The sequence below is a fragment of the Epinephelus lanceolatus genome, chromosome 2, assembly GCF_041903045.1.
Source record: "Epinephelus lanceolatus isolate andai-2023 chromosome 2, ASM4190304v1, whole genome shotgun sequence".
In the NCBI taxonomy this organism is placed as follows: domain Eukaryota; kingdom Metazoa; phylum Chordata; class Actinopteri; order Perciformes; family Serranidae; genus Epinephelus; species Epinephelus lanceolatus.
This window is the reverse complement of record NC_135735.1, coordinates 19,671,777-19,688,406: the sequence shown is the minus strand read 5'-3', so window position 1 is coordinate 19,688,406 and position 16,630 is coordinate 19,671,777. Positions and strand designations below refer to the sequence as shown.

The window sequence follows — 16,630 nt, the reverse complement described above, 5'->3', positions numbered from 1 at the left end:
CTGAGCCTTGAACATATAGAGCCCTTGTCGGGCCTGTAGGAATAACTGAAACAACAAGTTAGGCAGAGATTGGATTCTTCGCCAAAACCAGACTGGGCCCGACCCAACCCTCAGGGGTTATCAACCAACCCCGAGTCCGAGTCCCACTTCTCATTAATAAAGAGAAATGTTATTCAATCTCTATCAAGTATATTTGGCATATGAGTCAGTTTCTGGGCTGTGCTGAACTGGGGAAGGCACATGTCGGAAAAAGTGTCACAAATGTCTGTTACCAAACTGAAAAGACTTTAGTTGACTTTAGCTTGATATAAATGTTTTCATTTTTTCCAGCCCCCGCAGAGGAACGTCAGGTTTTTAATTTGGCTCATGCCCAAAACTGCTGCTGTGGCTTGGGCTTGGACAGAAACTATGTGGGTTAATGGAGGGTTGGACCTGATTGTAGCTCTGAAGTAAACACATGTATGTCCAGAGTTTATTAGAATAATCAGTAATGAAGTGCTTAGAATTCATTTAAGAAAATCTTGAATCTCCTCATATTTCAGCCCTCTTTTCTCAACATATTGTAATTACTATGTGAAGCTTTCACTTTGAGGTTTTCAAACATTATAAAACATAAAGTATGGTGCAAATACTTTGCTGAGGAGCAACTACCCTTAACCAGACTGTTCTTGTGCACTGCTCCTGTGTAAACCTACAAACAGTAAAGCCCTAGAATTCATTTATAACCCTTAATTGTGAAGACTGGGATTATGTGACGAGTGTGCTGACAGACGTAAAGAAGGAAGTAGTAGAAAGAACAAAAGTCCATGTATGGTGACAGGCTGGCGTGGTGAATGGATCAAACAAACAAACACAGGACTTCCCCAAGGAGCCCAGTGTTTGTGTCCTGAATGAAACCAAGTGAATTTTGAGTTATTTTAAGGTATTTTAATCATGTTCTTTCCCTAAACCCAATCAGTGTTTAAACTTAACCTGTAAGACTGAGACGAAGCCTAACCTACGTATCTGTACATTGAGTACACAAAGTAAGGATGTCCAGCCATGATTCTTTTCCTAACCCTAACCTAACCAGTAGGGGGGCTACTTCCTTGAATGTGATATGAACCTTTGTAAGAGGATGTGTTGCCTTAGTTCTGTACTAAACTGAACAGAACAGGTTGAAGCAGCAACAGACTAAACTACCACTGAAGTGAAAGCAGCCAGAATCAGAGCCAAACAGCGTTATGATTTTGATGTGGTCGCTTACTGATGTACTGTGTCTTTGGATGGTGATGCTGAACAAAAAAGTTAACAAACATCAAAGACCAAAAAAATACTGCAAATCTTTGTACTGAACTGAACAAAACAATTTAAATCAGCATAAATGACTCATTAAAGCACCACCTATGTCACTATGATGCGTGGGTTAGTTTCACTGTTCCACTTTCTGGTGTAACCAGGGCCTCCTTACTTCTCCTCTGCCATGGATCAAACTCAATAGCTGCTTGTGAAGATATTATTTGTATGTAAATTTTAATTTGTGTGATTCTGTTGCTGCAGGTGATGAGGGCAGCAGTTCTGGCAGCGGCAGCGGATGCTCTGACGGCTGCACAACAGAGTTTGTTTTTGTTGGAACAGAGGCTCCTGTGATCGGAGCCGACAGAAGCGATGAACGCGCAGCAGCAGCAGCCGCGGGCAAGTCACTTTCCCGAGGACCCTCCCTACTGCTGGTGATGGCCGCCCTCACACTCCCACTCTGGGCAACGCAGACTCAAAGGAGATAATACACGAGTGTGGCCTGATCACTGACTCTTATACTGTCACGTACAGTATGTTCAACAGCAAGTTCTACTGCTGTTCCCTCACTGGACATGTAGAACCTCCTGGAAACCTGTCAAGAATGGCTTACTGTGTGGTATGGTAGGACTGGAAGTGAGTGCAGTGCTGCATCCTGCTCGTCCCCCAAAGAATGCTCGGTGCCATCACTGAACCAGCTTTCACATCTCTGAAAAAAAAAAAAAAAAATGTGGTGTTTTCTCATTATTCTAAAGTGGATTTTAAAGAACACGCTTCTCTTTTAGAAAGTAAAAACCATCCGATCTGATTTTTCAGATAAAAGCAGAAATTGTTTTTATTTTTCTTTGTACGACGAAGTTGTGAAAAACAAGACGATGCCCATTTTGTCCTATTAGTCTTTTCCCCCCTCAAACAAAAGGAGAAAGTCTTACTGTGTGTGCATGCGTGGAAATGATGTTAACTGACAAAAAAAAAAAAATTTGTTGTTGTTTTTTTATGCAGGCTACACAGTTGGTTGGTACAGGATTGTACAGTGCTAGCAGTTCACCTGGTTTCCCGTTTAGTCATATCAGCGTGGCTTCAGGAGGCAGCGGTTCTTACAGCCACTTTATAGTTGCACATTTGATTCTCTCTAAGAAAGTGCGAATGTACTGCACTAAGAGAACTACTTTGCACAGATTATTTTTTTGTCGGCTTCATAAGTTGATAAAGCTACAGGAAACATCCACCCCATAGAGACAGAGGATCTATATTTTCAGATCATTTAACTGATTGTATTGTACTTATAAACAGTCGCAGTATGTATTTCACTGGAAGGTACTATAATGTAATCTTACTGGTTTAGTTAATGGCTACATTTTTTTTATAAATGTATTATTTGTATTTACAAGTTATTTGATCGCCTGTAAAATTAAAGAAAAAAACACAGGAGAGTTTTCGCAACAACACTAAGCCATTATACTACAATTGCCTGCTAACAATATTCAGTTACCTGATTTACTCTCTTCTGTTTGGGTACTTAACAGGCAATGAAACAGCTCAGATTTCCTTCTTATTTCTCAGAGGACTCAGAGTTAGTGATATTAGGTATATGGTAAATGACATTTTCATTTATTTTGTTGGATCCCATGCTTCAATTATTAAGGATTATGATTTATGTTGAATGTTTTAATTACTTGTTTATATTATATTTATGTGAGGTTACACATTGTAACCCCCCTCCTGTAAGCGCAGGTTCACCCATGTTCATGTTTGACCAATCAGAACAGACTCACCACTCCTTCAGGCAACAGGTTATACAAGTGGTTATTTTTTCTTAACAGGCATGAACAAAGTAACTCAAATAGAAGCAGGGTGCAAAGTTAGAGGGCTCTGACTGTGCTCGTAGAACTAGGGTTACTATTCATAACGTTCAGTCTATCTCCAAACAGGCTTTGACCTCTAACAGGCTCTAGAAGGAGCAAAGCTAATAGTTTGCACTCCACCAACACAACTCGATGGCCATGACTTCTAGTGGTTGCACAGAAAAAGGAGCTTCCTGAGGGGTTGCAGGCAAACAAACAAACAAACAAAGGGAGAAATGTTCACTGCTCCACAGAAGAGGGCATTTTAAGGCAGCCGCCCTCCTGCTGGAGTGTTCCTGGAGGATGCGATCCCATCAGCTCATAAGCAACAAGGCCTTCCCCGAACCTGACGCTGTGACAAATTAACAGCTGCTGTGAGCATCTCAAAGAGACTGCACGTTTCACAGAGCATACTAAAGCAAGCATGGGACACAAGACTGGAAACAGAATCAAACTGAAACCAGCAAGACCTGAAAAAATATGACATTCAACCGCAGAAATTACATGTGCGGCTAAAGTGTAGTGCTTCTGTGATCCCTTCAAATGAGCTAACAACTGGAGTAGACTGATAGCCACATTGCCAAAGTTTGCATCAGCAACATGGTTGTCTTCACAGACAGCACCTAAAGGGAAATCTCCCCTCAGTGGGCTCTTGAGCCCAGTGAGGGGAGATTATGACTCACAAGGGAGACCCCAATCATTACAGGAAGCTCTCACTGCAGACCAGATGGGAAAACGTTTGACCTCCACCACTTCACTCCCTGCAGAAACCGCCTAAGGAGAAGGTAACTGAACAGCAGCCTTCTCCGCACCACTGGTGCGTGAACCTTAATTGTGGTAGGCGACAGGCCTCTATCCAACTGAAGCCTGAGGACAGACAGCACTGAACTCATCAACTTAAGGTCCTCCTCAAAGTCACAACTGTTCAGTGTAGTAAATCAATGCAAGGACAGACAGAGAGTGCATTTTCATCAGCTTGTTTTTATGTACATTTTCAATTTGTGCATAAAAACCTGAGTGGAAATGCAGGAGGAATAAAAGTATTGCAAGAAAGTATTTACTCTGGACCGAGGTGAAGAGATGGTGTATAGATAAAAACAAAAGTGCTGTTGAAACGGACTCAGCGAAGAAATTATGATACATAAAGCACATACACCCAAGTTCTAATATTTACATAACACTGGTTGGAAACATGCATTAATTTGTATTTTCTTTTGCCGGGGTTTCTTAAATTCAGTTAAAATTGGCTCTTCATTTGGATGAAAACTTGATTCACATCAACATCACTACATAAATATCAAAACCAATATCACGGTTGACGAGGAAGACAGCAGAGCAGCAGTTATAAATAATATTAAAGGGATTATCCAAACAAAAACATGGTCCAAGAATCTAAGACCCACTTTAGACCAAAGATTCGCGAAGAGACAAGTTGAAACAGGCAACTACCTGCAAGTTCACACCAATGCAACTAGATGAGATGGTGTATCATCTCTATGCAACAACTCTCTTCTTTACTTATGTTCTGATTTCCGGCTTCACAGACTTATTTTGTGGCTGAATATAATTTGTAGCTTCTTAAAACTAAGAATGAGGATAGTGATAGTGAGATACTGGCTACAGCTGCATTTGTAGTAGTGATAAAACAGCGAAAAACGGAAACAAAAGAGCATCAGATGGACTTTATTCAGAATAAATACGCCACAATATTATAAATAACCAGCGCCAATTAATCAGTCAATGAGAATGTGTGTGTGTGAGGGGATATAAGCAAATATTTCAAGCAGCAGCAGTGGCACACCGTGAGGACGGAAACGGAGGGCTTGGCGGGCATGGGGCACCTGCCGCAGCAAGCGAACATGCTGTCTGCAGTCTTTCTGACTTGACCAGCAGTCTTCACTACAAGCTGACTGGCTGTAGAAACAGGTGCTTTACATACTAAAACCAGCTGCTGAGTTGCAAGAGACACCATCAACCAGCTTGAATCGAGCTCTGACCGGCCAGTTCACACCGCTGCAACTTTTCTCTGCAGTGTTCTAAAATGATTTCGTCTCGTCATGAGTCTTTGGTCTGAACTGGGCTTATGAGGGAGCAGAAGGTCTTAGGAATGTTAGGGAACACAAAACTGGAACTCACCAGGCGGCAGCATTGGGAGATGACTATCAAGAACATAATCCGCAGAGAACTGGTCACCAGTGGGAGCCCTCCTCACCTCCCATCCCTGCTGCGAAGATTAGATGTAGTGTTTCAGGCCATGCTTATTCTGGAGCAGAGGGAAAGGAGGTCATCTTCACCTCGCCATATTCATCTGATCGGTCTCGTTGCTCTTTCAGTCACTATAGGAAAGTGGATGATAATACAGAACGCAATCAGCATTTTAAAGATCAGTCCGGTGAATCCATTCTGATTGGTCGAAAAGTACATGCATGTCAGTTCATACTGCAGGGGTGACCGAGAACGCCCTCTGAGCCCTTTAGATGTCAAATTCTGTATGAGATGAAACCAGGGGTGAAGTGGAAACTAAACACACATTAACACATTAAACCAACCTAGAAAAATCTGAAATAGTGTTTACGCATCTGTTTATGCAGAAGTTACAACTATCACACTTTTGTCTCTGATATTTTGAATCGCTCATGTGTCCTCTGCTGGATCATCTTCACACACAGAGCCCTCCGCCCGACTGTGCCAGGCAGAGGTGAAAGCAAATGGATCTCGATGTAAACTCACTTAGAGGGTCAGACAGATGAGACAGATGGGACGTAGTTAGACAGAATGGACACCCAGCAGTAACTATTTATAATGTGCTAAATATTGAATAAAGTAACTAGCTGGTAGGCCTGATGTGCAGCAACAGTTCTCCTGATCTGTTAGGATTCACCCACCCAGGAGTGCAGTCCTGGATAGCAGATAATTGCAGTGAAGGAGCTTTCATGTAAAAATCATGATCTGTTACATGGGGCCGCCAGACTGTTGAAGCTCAGACTGATAATTCAATTTCAGCTTCAAACGTTTATATTTCTCAGAGAATACATCTACACTTGTTTTTCAGAGTTGAACACAAATAGATGTTTTGTCAGCACTTTTATTTTAATGTTACGTGTCATATCGTTCCCTTAAACTAGATCCAACTGGGCAGTAACAGAGTGGCATTCAGATGATCTTTGTGCTTCGCTGATTGTATAATTAGTAGATTAAATAAACACACAGTATACAACAGGAGGAGAAAAAGTCTATTAGAAGGGTAGGTTAGGGTTATATGTCGCTGCAGGCAAACATAGCCATATAAATTCAGTTTTTAAGTATTAAAAAACATTGTGGGGGCAGATATTCCTGAGTCAGGGTCCGAAGTGAGACAGAACTTAACGACTGAGTTTTAGAAAGTGTAAAAACTCAGTAAGCATCTGCAGCCACACAAAGGTCGAATGCACCCGAAAGAGCCAGTGAGTGCAACAAGAGTTTTGGATGAGTGAGGATAAGGCAGGTCTTTACTGGTGTTCCTGAAATACATTTATGCAAGAGAATCAAGAAAAGACTGTTTCAGACGAGGCTGAATTTTTCCAAAGAGCTTGTGTCGGTACTAACAACGGTCTGCTCTCATTATGACGAGAGGAATGTTTGCCATTTCCCACCACCTTGTGTATTCCTCTCTTTCTTTCCTGACAAGCTACATTACCCTGGTCAGACATACAGTATCACTGTCTAAGATGCTTCAGTGCTTAACTTAATTTGTCTGTGAGCCTTTTTATTTTATTTTTTTGGCTCGTTTATTCTCTTTGGCATTTCAAAAAACTGAAAAAAAAAAAAAAAAAGGAGTAAAGTCATGGTCGGCTGAGGTTTTTTACAGAATGTTTAGAACAAAACGTGTTATGCAAGGTCTTCTCCATTTTGATGTTAATCGTTTGCTGCACTTTTGCTAAAACATATGCTGTGAGTGTGGTACTGTTGTGATTTGCAAAATCAGATAACTAAGGAGCACATTAAGATTTTCGGAGCTGTCAGTGCACGCTGTTTGAAGTGTTTTGGGGGAACTGAAGTTGATGGTTATACAAGCAGACATGCCTTACCATTTTTAAAAGTCTAAAATGGATTGCTTATTTGGCTTTTGTTACACATTCTTGTATACAGAAAATAATACAAAGGTAATAATAAACATTTTATTAAAAAAATGACTTTGTTTACTCCAGTTTTCTCTGTTGTGTCTCCATTAATCCTTGGTGTCTTGTACAAACCATGTATCTCCATTGTTTAGGAACATCTCATATTTTTACAATGCTTTTTAAAGTTTCAACATAACCTCTATGGAGGCTATAAAGAAAGCGGAGGAAGACAAATTGGATGCTAAGGTATCAGCTGCTGTATGGAAAAAAAGCTGGGGACTTGTTTATGACAGTTATGGTAATGCCAAGCGTTGCCCAATATAGTTTTACCAAGATTGTATTACTCGTAAAGTTAAACTTCAGAATGCATTTGACCAACATATCAGATAAGTAGTCAGGAGCCAGTCCATTAACAGATTTAAAGACTAAAAGTAAAATTGTGAAATAAGTTCTTACATAAATGGGATGCCAATAAGAAGACTTTAAAATCAGAGTAATTTGTCCTCCATCTTGGATTAGGGTTAAATTTTTATCACATTTTAGAGGACATACTTTACTCTGATATTTTTATGCAATTTTGATAGCATAACGTTTTTATGCCATTTTGGACGACATACTACACTACGACATTTCTATGCAATGTTCATCCACATACTACACTATGAAGTTTTTATACAATTTTGGACAACAAACTTAACTGTGACATTCTTATGCAATTTTGAGCAACATACTATACTATGACATTTTTATATAATTTTGGACAACATACAATATGATGAAGTTTTTATTAAATTTTGAAGGACATACTATACTGTTATGTTTTTATATAATTTTGGAGGAAAAACTATATTATGAAGTTTGTATACAATTTTGGAGAACATACTATACTATGACGTTTTTATATAATTTTGGACGACATACTATACTATGACATTTTTATGCCATTTTGATCAACAAAACTATACTATTAAGTTTTATACAATTCTGGACAACAAACTAAACTGTGACATTCTTATGCAATTTTGAACAACATACTATACTATGACATTTTTATATAATTTTGGACAACATACAATACGATGAAGTTTTTATTAAATTTTGAAGGACATACTATACTGTTATGTTTTCATATAATTTTGGAGGAAAAACTATATTATGAAGTTTGTATACAATTTTGGAGAACATACTATACTATTACATTTTTATATAATTTTGGAGAAAATACTATACAATGAAGTTTTTATGCAATTTTGAAGGTCATCCTATACGATGAAGTTTTTATGCAATTTTGATCAACAAAACTATACTATGACGTTTTTATGCAATTTTGATAGACATACTATACTATGACATTTTCATGAAATTTTGAACGACATACTATACTATGACTTTTTCATGCAATTTTGAACGACATACTATACTATGACATTTTCATACAATTTTGATCGGCATACTATACTATGACGTTTTTATGCAGTTTTGATCAACATACTATACTATGATCTTTGTATGCAATTTTGATCGATATACTATACTATGACATTTTCATGCAATTTTGAATGACATACTATACTATGACATTTTCATACAATTTTGATCGGCATACTATACTATGACGTTTTTATGCAGTTTTGATCAACATACTACTATGACATTTTCATGAAATTTTGAACAATGTACTATACTGTGACGTTTTTATACAATTTTGGAGGATAGACTATACTATGACATTTTCATGAAATTTTGATCGACATACTATACTATAACGTTTTCATACAATTTTGAACGACGTACTATACTATGAACTTTTTATGGAATTTTGATCAACATACTATACTATGACATTTTCATGCAATTTTGATCAGCATACTATACTATGACGTTTTTATGCAGTTTTGATCAACATACTATACTATGACATTTTCATGCAATTTTGATCGACATACTATACTATGACCTTTTTATACAATTTTGAACGACATACTATACTATGACATTTTCATGCAATTTTGAATGACATACTATACTATGACATTTTCATGCAATTTTGAACGACATACTATACTATGACATTTTCATGCAATTTTGATCAACATACTATACTATGACATTTTCATGCAATTTTGAACAACATACTATACTATGACGTTTTTATGCAGTTTTGATCAACATACTATACTATGACATTTTCATACAATTTTGAACAACATACTATACTATGACATTTTCATACAATTTTGATGGGCATACTATACTATGACGTTTTTGTGCAGTTTTGATCAATATACTATACTATGACATTTTCATCCAATTTTGATCAACATACTATACTATGACATTTTCATGCAATTTTGATCGACATACTATACTATGATGTTTTTTATATAATGTTGGGCGACATACTATACTATGAAGTTTTTATGCAATCTTGATCGACATACTATACTATGACATTTTCATGCAATTTTGATCGACATACTATACTATGATATTTTCATGCAATTTTGAATGACATACTATACTATGACATTTTCATGAAATTTTGATCGGCATACTATACTATGACGTTTTTATGCAGTTTTGATCAACATACTATACTATGACATTTTCATGCAATTTTGATCGGCATACTATACTATGACATTTTCATGAAATTTTGAACGACATACTATACTATGACGTTTTCATGCAATTTTGAATGACATACTATACTATGACGTTTTTATGCAGTTTTGATCAACATACTATACTATGACATTTTCATGGAATTTTCATCGACATACTATACTATGACATTTTCATGGAATTTTCATCGACATACTATACTATGACATTTTCATGCAATTTTGAACGACATACTATACTATGACATTTTCATACAATTTTGATCGGCATACTATACTATGACGTTTTTATGCAGTTTTGATCAACATACTATACTATGACATTTTCATGAAATTTTGAACAACGTACTATACTGTGACGTTTTTATACAATTTTGGAGGAAAGACTATACTATGACATTTTCATGCAATTTTGAATGACATACTATACTATGACATTTTCATGAAATTTTGATCGACATACTATACTATAACATTTTCATACAATTTTGAACGACATACTATACTATGACCTTTTTATGCAATTTTGATCGCCTTACTATACTATGACATTTTCATACAATTTTGAACGATATACTATACTATGACCTTTTTATGCAATTTTGATCAACATACTATACTATGACATTTTCATGCAATTTTGATCGGCATACTATACTATGACATTTTCATGAAATTTTGAACGACATACTATACTATGACTTTTTCATGCAATTTTGATCAACATAATATACTATGACATTTTCATACAATTTTGATGGGCATACTATACTATGACGTTTTTATGCAGTTTTGATCAACATACTATACTATGACATTTTCATACAATTTTGAACAACATACTATACTATGACATTTTCATACAATTTTGATGGGCATACTATACTATGACATTTTCATGCAATTTTGAATGACATACTATACTATGACATTTTCATACAATTTTGATGGGCATACTATACTATGACGTTTTTATGCAGTTTTGATCAACAAACTATACTATGACATTTTCATCCAATTTTGATCAACATACTATACTATGATGTTTTTTATATAATGTTGGGCGACATACTATACTATGAAGTTTTTATGCAATCTTGATCGACATACTATACTATGACATTTTCATGCAATTTTGATCGACACACTATACTATGATATTTTCATGCAATTTTGAATGACATACTATACTATGACATTTTCATGAAATTTTGATCGGCATACTATACTATGACGTTTTTATGCAGTTTTGATCAACATACTATACTATGACATTTTCATGAAATTTTGAACAACGTACTATACTGTGACGTTTTTACACAATTTTGGAGGAAAGACTATATTATGACATTTTCATGCAATTTTGATCGACATACTATACTATAACGTTTTCATACAATTTTGAACGACATACTATGCTATGACCTTTTTATGAAATTTTGATCGCCTTACTATACTATGACATTTTCATACAATTTTGAACGATATAATATACTATGACCTTTTTATGCAATTTTGATCAACATACTATACTATGACATTTTCATACAATTTTGAACGACATGCTATACTATGACATTTTCATACAATTTTGAACGACATACTATACTATGACATTTTCATGCAGTTTTGATCAACATACTATACTATGACATTTTCATGCAATTTTGAACAACATACTATACTATGACATTTTCATGCAATTTTGAACAACATACTATACTATGACGTTTTTATACAATTTTGGAGGAAAGACTATACTATGACATTTTCATGCAATTTTGAACGACATACTATACTATGACCTTTTTATGCAATTTTGATCAACATACTATACTATGACATTTTCATGCAATTTTGATCGGCATACTATACTATGACATTTTCATGAAATTTTGAACGACATACTATACTATGACTTTTTCATGCAATTTTGAACGACATACTATACTATGACGTTTTTATGCAGTTTTGATCAACATACTATACTATGACATTTTCATGGAATTTTCATCGACATACTATACTATGACATTTTCATGCAATTTTGAATGACATACTATACTATGACATTTTTATGCAATTTTGAACAACATACTATACTATGACATTTTCATACAATTTTGATGGGCATACTATACTATGACATTTTCATGAAATTTTGAATGACATACTATACTATGACATTTTCATGCAATTTTGAACGGCATACTATACTATGACCTTTTTATGCAATTTTGATCAACATACTATACTATGACATTTTCATGCAATTTTGAACGACATACTATACTATGACTTTCTCATGCAATTTTGAACGACAGACTATACTATGACATTTTCATACAATTTTGATGGGCATACTATACTATGACGTTTTTATGCAGTTTTGATCAACATACTATACTATGACATTTTCATACAATTTTGAACAACATACTATACTATGACATTTTCATACAATTTTGAACAACATACTATACTATGACATTTTCATGCAATTTTGATGGGCATACTATACTATGACGTTTTTATGCAGTTTTGATCAACATACTATACTATGACATTTTCATCCAATTTTGATCAACATACTATACTATGATATTTTCATGCAATTTTGAACGATATACTATACTATGACATTTTCATGCAATTTTGATCGACATACTATACTATGATGTTTTTTATATAATGTTGGGCGACATACTATACTATGACATTTTCATGGAATTTTCATCGACATACTATACTATGACATTTTCATGGAATTTTCATCGACATACTATACTATGACATTTTCATGCAATTTTGAACGACATACTATACTATGACATTTTCATACAATTTTGATCGGCATACTATACTATGACGTTTTTATGCAGTTTTGATCAACATACTATACTATGACATTTTCATGAAATTTTGAACAACGTACTATACTGTGACGTTTTTACACAATTTTGGAGGAAAGACCATACTATGACATTTTCATGCAATTTTGATCGACATACTATACTATAACGTTTTCATACAATTTTGAACGACATACTATGCTATGACCTTTTTATGCAATTTTGATCGCCTTACTATACTATGACATTTTCATACAATTTTGAACGATATAATATACTATGACCTTTTTATGCAATTTTGATCAACATACTGTACTATGACATTTTCATACAATTTTGAACGACATACTATACTATGACATTTTCATACAATTTTGAACGACATACTATACTATGACGTTTTTATGCAGTTTTGATCAACATACTATACTATGACATTTTCATGCAATTTTGAACAACATACTATACTATGACGTTTTTATACAATTTTGGAGGAAAGACTATACTATGACATTTTCATGCAATTTTGAATGACATACTATACTATGACATTTTCATGAAATTTTGATCGACATACTATACTATGACCTTTTTATGCAATTTTGATCGACATACTATACTATGACATTTTGAGCAACATATAATGACTTTGTCATGCCATTTTGAAGGACATACTATGTATGACTTTATCCAGTTTTTAACAACATAGTATTTCGCCTTCATGGATAGCACAGTATTAGTGTCAAAGGGGGAGAGAGAGAAGGGAGATGACATGTAGGAGACGCCTGTGGGTTAGAATCAAAACACCTGCCGCTGCGGCAAGGACAAAGCCATTCTACATGGGGCACCTGCTCTACCAGGTGAGCTACTGGGTGCCCCAACAGGTATCAATGTTTAAAATTTTTCAGTATTGACATACATCACAATCACAACAAGAAAAATATTTAACGCATAAGAGGGAACAGCAAACCTATTTTAGGGACTGGGCTTTGGATTAATGGTGCGTTTGTTTTGTACTCGGAGGTTGGAAGTCAGAAGTGGGAATGACGTCACCTCTGAGTTGACAACAGTTTTTGCATTCTAGTTGACAACGGCGGACAAGTTGGAAAAAAACATGGACGCCCGCAAGAAAGCCTTTGTTGCCCTTGCACTTTCTGAGCACAGACAGCTTCAAAACCATCATGCACTCTCACTGATGAACGCCGCAGATGAGGCTGACCTAATGTAAAACATATAAGATAAAATTGCTATAAACAGTAATTTAGCAGAATATTTACTCACTATGTATATGACTGGCAGCCATCTTAAATTCGTAAGTCAGGGTTGATGCGGTTGCTCCAAGTTTTCGAGTTGGAAATCCGATCTCAGAGTGCGTTCGAGTTTAAACTTACTTTAAACTAAGCTCTAACTTTGAAATACATGCTCATATAAAATATTAAGTGGCTCTGAGTAGCCCTGAAGTGAATGTAATAAGAGTTATTTGCATGTTTGACATTTCATAACTAAAATACCTTGTAAGTTATTAAGCACTGCAGCATGACAAAGGAGAAGTTAGCTCTATTTAAGACACATGAGATCTTATACAGTATATGCGTAGAAAGAAACAAAATAATGGCTAGACACCACTTCTCAGACTCTTTTCACTAACACAGTAGATTATAGTGGAGGTCCCGCTTTGGGTGCATTTCAGAAAGCGTGATGAGAACCTGAGCTTATACAGTTCCAGACTAGATGACAAAACACTGCTTATGAAATGAATCCCCTTCTTAAAAAAAAACTATTACTGTGTGAAAACTAATGAACTCTAATGAACCCTAATTTTTTTTTAAAAAATGCCTCTTTAATGTCTCATCTGTGAGTTATTTTGCATCATCTCAATACAAATTCTCCCCTTTGCTCACAATTTTGTTTCTGTCATTTTTGTTCTCACCCTCTCTACACGGAGCGATATTCTCCCACAAATGACTTTGAACTTAAGATCTGTGGTGATATATTCGGAGACTTAATGTGACACTGGGAGTTTAACACTCAAACTGAATTAAAAATAATACTGTAATACAGATGCAAATGTGTAACCATCTGTAAATAGAAATATTGCTGTCAATTAGTATGAACCCTCTTTTTAATGTAGGTAATTACATTTCTAGCACCACTTTGTTTATCATGTGTTATAATATTTGCAGCAGGTTACAGGATCTGTATTCTAAAAATGTGATACAAAGGCTCAGTGCACTCAAAGAGAAGGTATCCCCTCCCCCACCAAAAGATTAAGTGAAAGAGAAAAGAGAAAGGTAAGAAACAGGTACTGTCGAGCTCAGTTGAGATTAATGTATTAACTGCTACCTGTAATCTATTAGTTTTCAAACTTGGCTTGCTGTCAGGGTTCGTCAGGGGAGGCAGCATAATGTCTGGCTGACAGAAGAGAAACAGACAAAAACAAAAGCTTACTGCATTGCAACATTCAATACATCTTAGTAGTTGCCCCAAACATCAATTTATTCATTTTCACATGACAACAGCAACGGGGACAACACGAAACGGCTTCACATCTGAACCAGAATTATTCATTATAATCTCTCTTTCTGTGTGTACAATTATTTATGTGCTTCAATTATGGAGAAGCAGAGTGAAAGGGCCAAACTCCAGACGAAATACAAAAAGTTCATGGATTTCAAAGAGCAGAGTTTTTCTGCGGGATCCACTTGATAATTTTGAATTGCTCTTGGCAAAACCCCATGTGAATGTAGAAGAGAATTAATTCTGCTCCACTGTAGTGCTGGAGAAATACAGTACGAGTGCTGTAACTGCAGCTGCACCATCTGATCTGCTGGCATGGTTTTAAAAAAATTAATTAAAACCATTTGTTCTGCGCTTTATCTTTGCAGTCAGAATATTTGAATAACTTTCACACAACTGGACAGTTTAAGAATTCTATTAATTTTAGTGATTAGTATTTTTTTGTTGCTGTTTCAGCAAATGGCTGCTAAAGCATGCAGGCCAAGATGTCAACAACAGACAGCAGAGACAATTTGGTGAGCGTTGGTGAATCATTTTGACACTTGAAATTTGGATATTGATTATTTCAACTCAGATTTTATTGTTTTACTGATGATTTAGGCAGCAGGCAAAATACTTTACTTCAGTTTAAATACACAAATTAGCAGTTGAGCGTCTTATTTATAACAAAAGAGATCAGTTCACTTTAGTAAATAACAGTCTAACTGTGATGTTGAGGAGCTGTATAGGAGGAGCACAGCTGTAAACACCATTTGGGACAGTTGTTCCAGACCTGCAGGTTGGGAACCCTCCCAAGCCGTCACTAGGTAGTTAAAAACCCAGCAAACCAGAGAGAAGCAATTATTTCCTTATTTTTCCCTTAACACATTACTGAACAATTTTACATCTTCAGGTAAATACAATATAAAGTAATGCAATAAAACAACTGGAAACAGAAATGGTGAAATTCTTAAGGTGAACTGGTCACAACCTGTAGACGTAAGTGTGACAACAAGGTGCCAGAGGATGTAGTTGTGTTTGAAGGGCCACAATTATGAGAAACACTGGCTAATTTGAGACTTCGGCACAAGACCTACGCTTATGGAGATAATTAAGGTACTCGAAAAGCCCTAGTGCCCGATCGCTGCAATTTGCGTCAAAATTCATACTCCCACTCTGAGTCATAACATACAGAAATCCCAACTCTCAGACATGACACATATATTTTTAGATAAAGTGTCACTTACATTTTTCAGGGATATCATTATCTCCCATGTACACTGCAAATAAATGCACATACATCCAGGTGGAAATCATAGGAAAAAAATGCTTATGTCCGAGAACTTGCCCTATGAATCATCACGTATTTAAGGTTCCTCAGTATTAAAGTAATCCAATGACAGTTATCTGTACATACAGTACAGGCCAAAAGTTTGGAC

The 16,630-nt window shown here is 35.7% G+C and overlaps 1 protein-coding gene across 2 annotated transcripts in view; it reads left to right on the top strand.

The window, feature by feature from the left end:
- The window catches only part of gpc6a (glypican 6a), a 238,299-nt gene extending 236,106 nt beyond the window's left edge, over positions 1-2,193 (top strand). For both annotated transcript variants that reach the window (XM_033626058.2, XM_033626068.2), the window contains one exon: positions 1,540-2,193. In XM_033626058.2, coding sequence (XP_033481949.1) covers positions 1,540-1,763 — 224 coding nt within the window. In that variant the 3' untranslated portion in view covers positions 1,764-2,193. The remainder of the gene's footprint in view (positions 1-1,539) is intronic.
- The last annotated feature ends 14,437 nt before the right edge of the window (positions 2,194-16,630 follow it).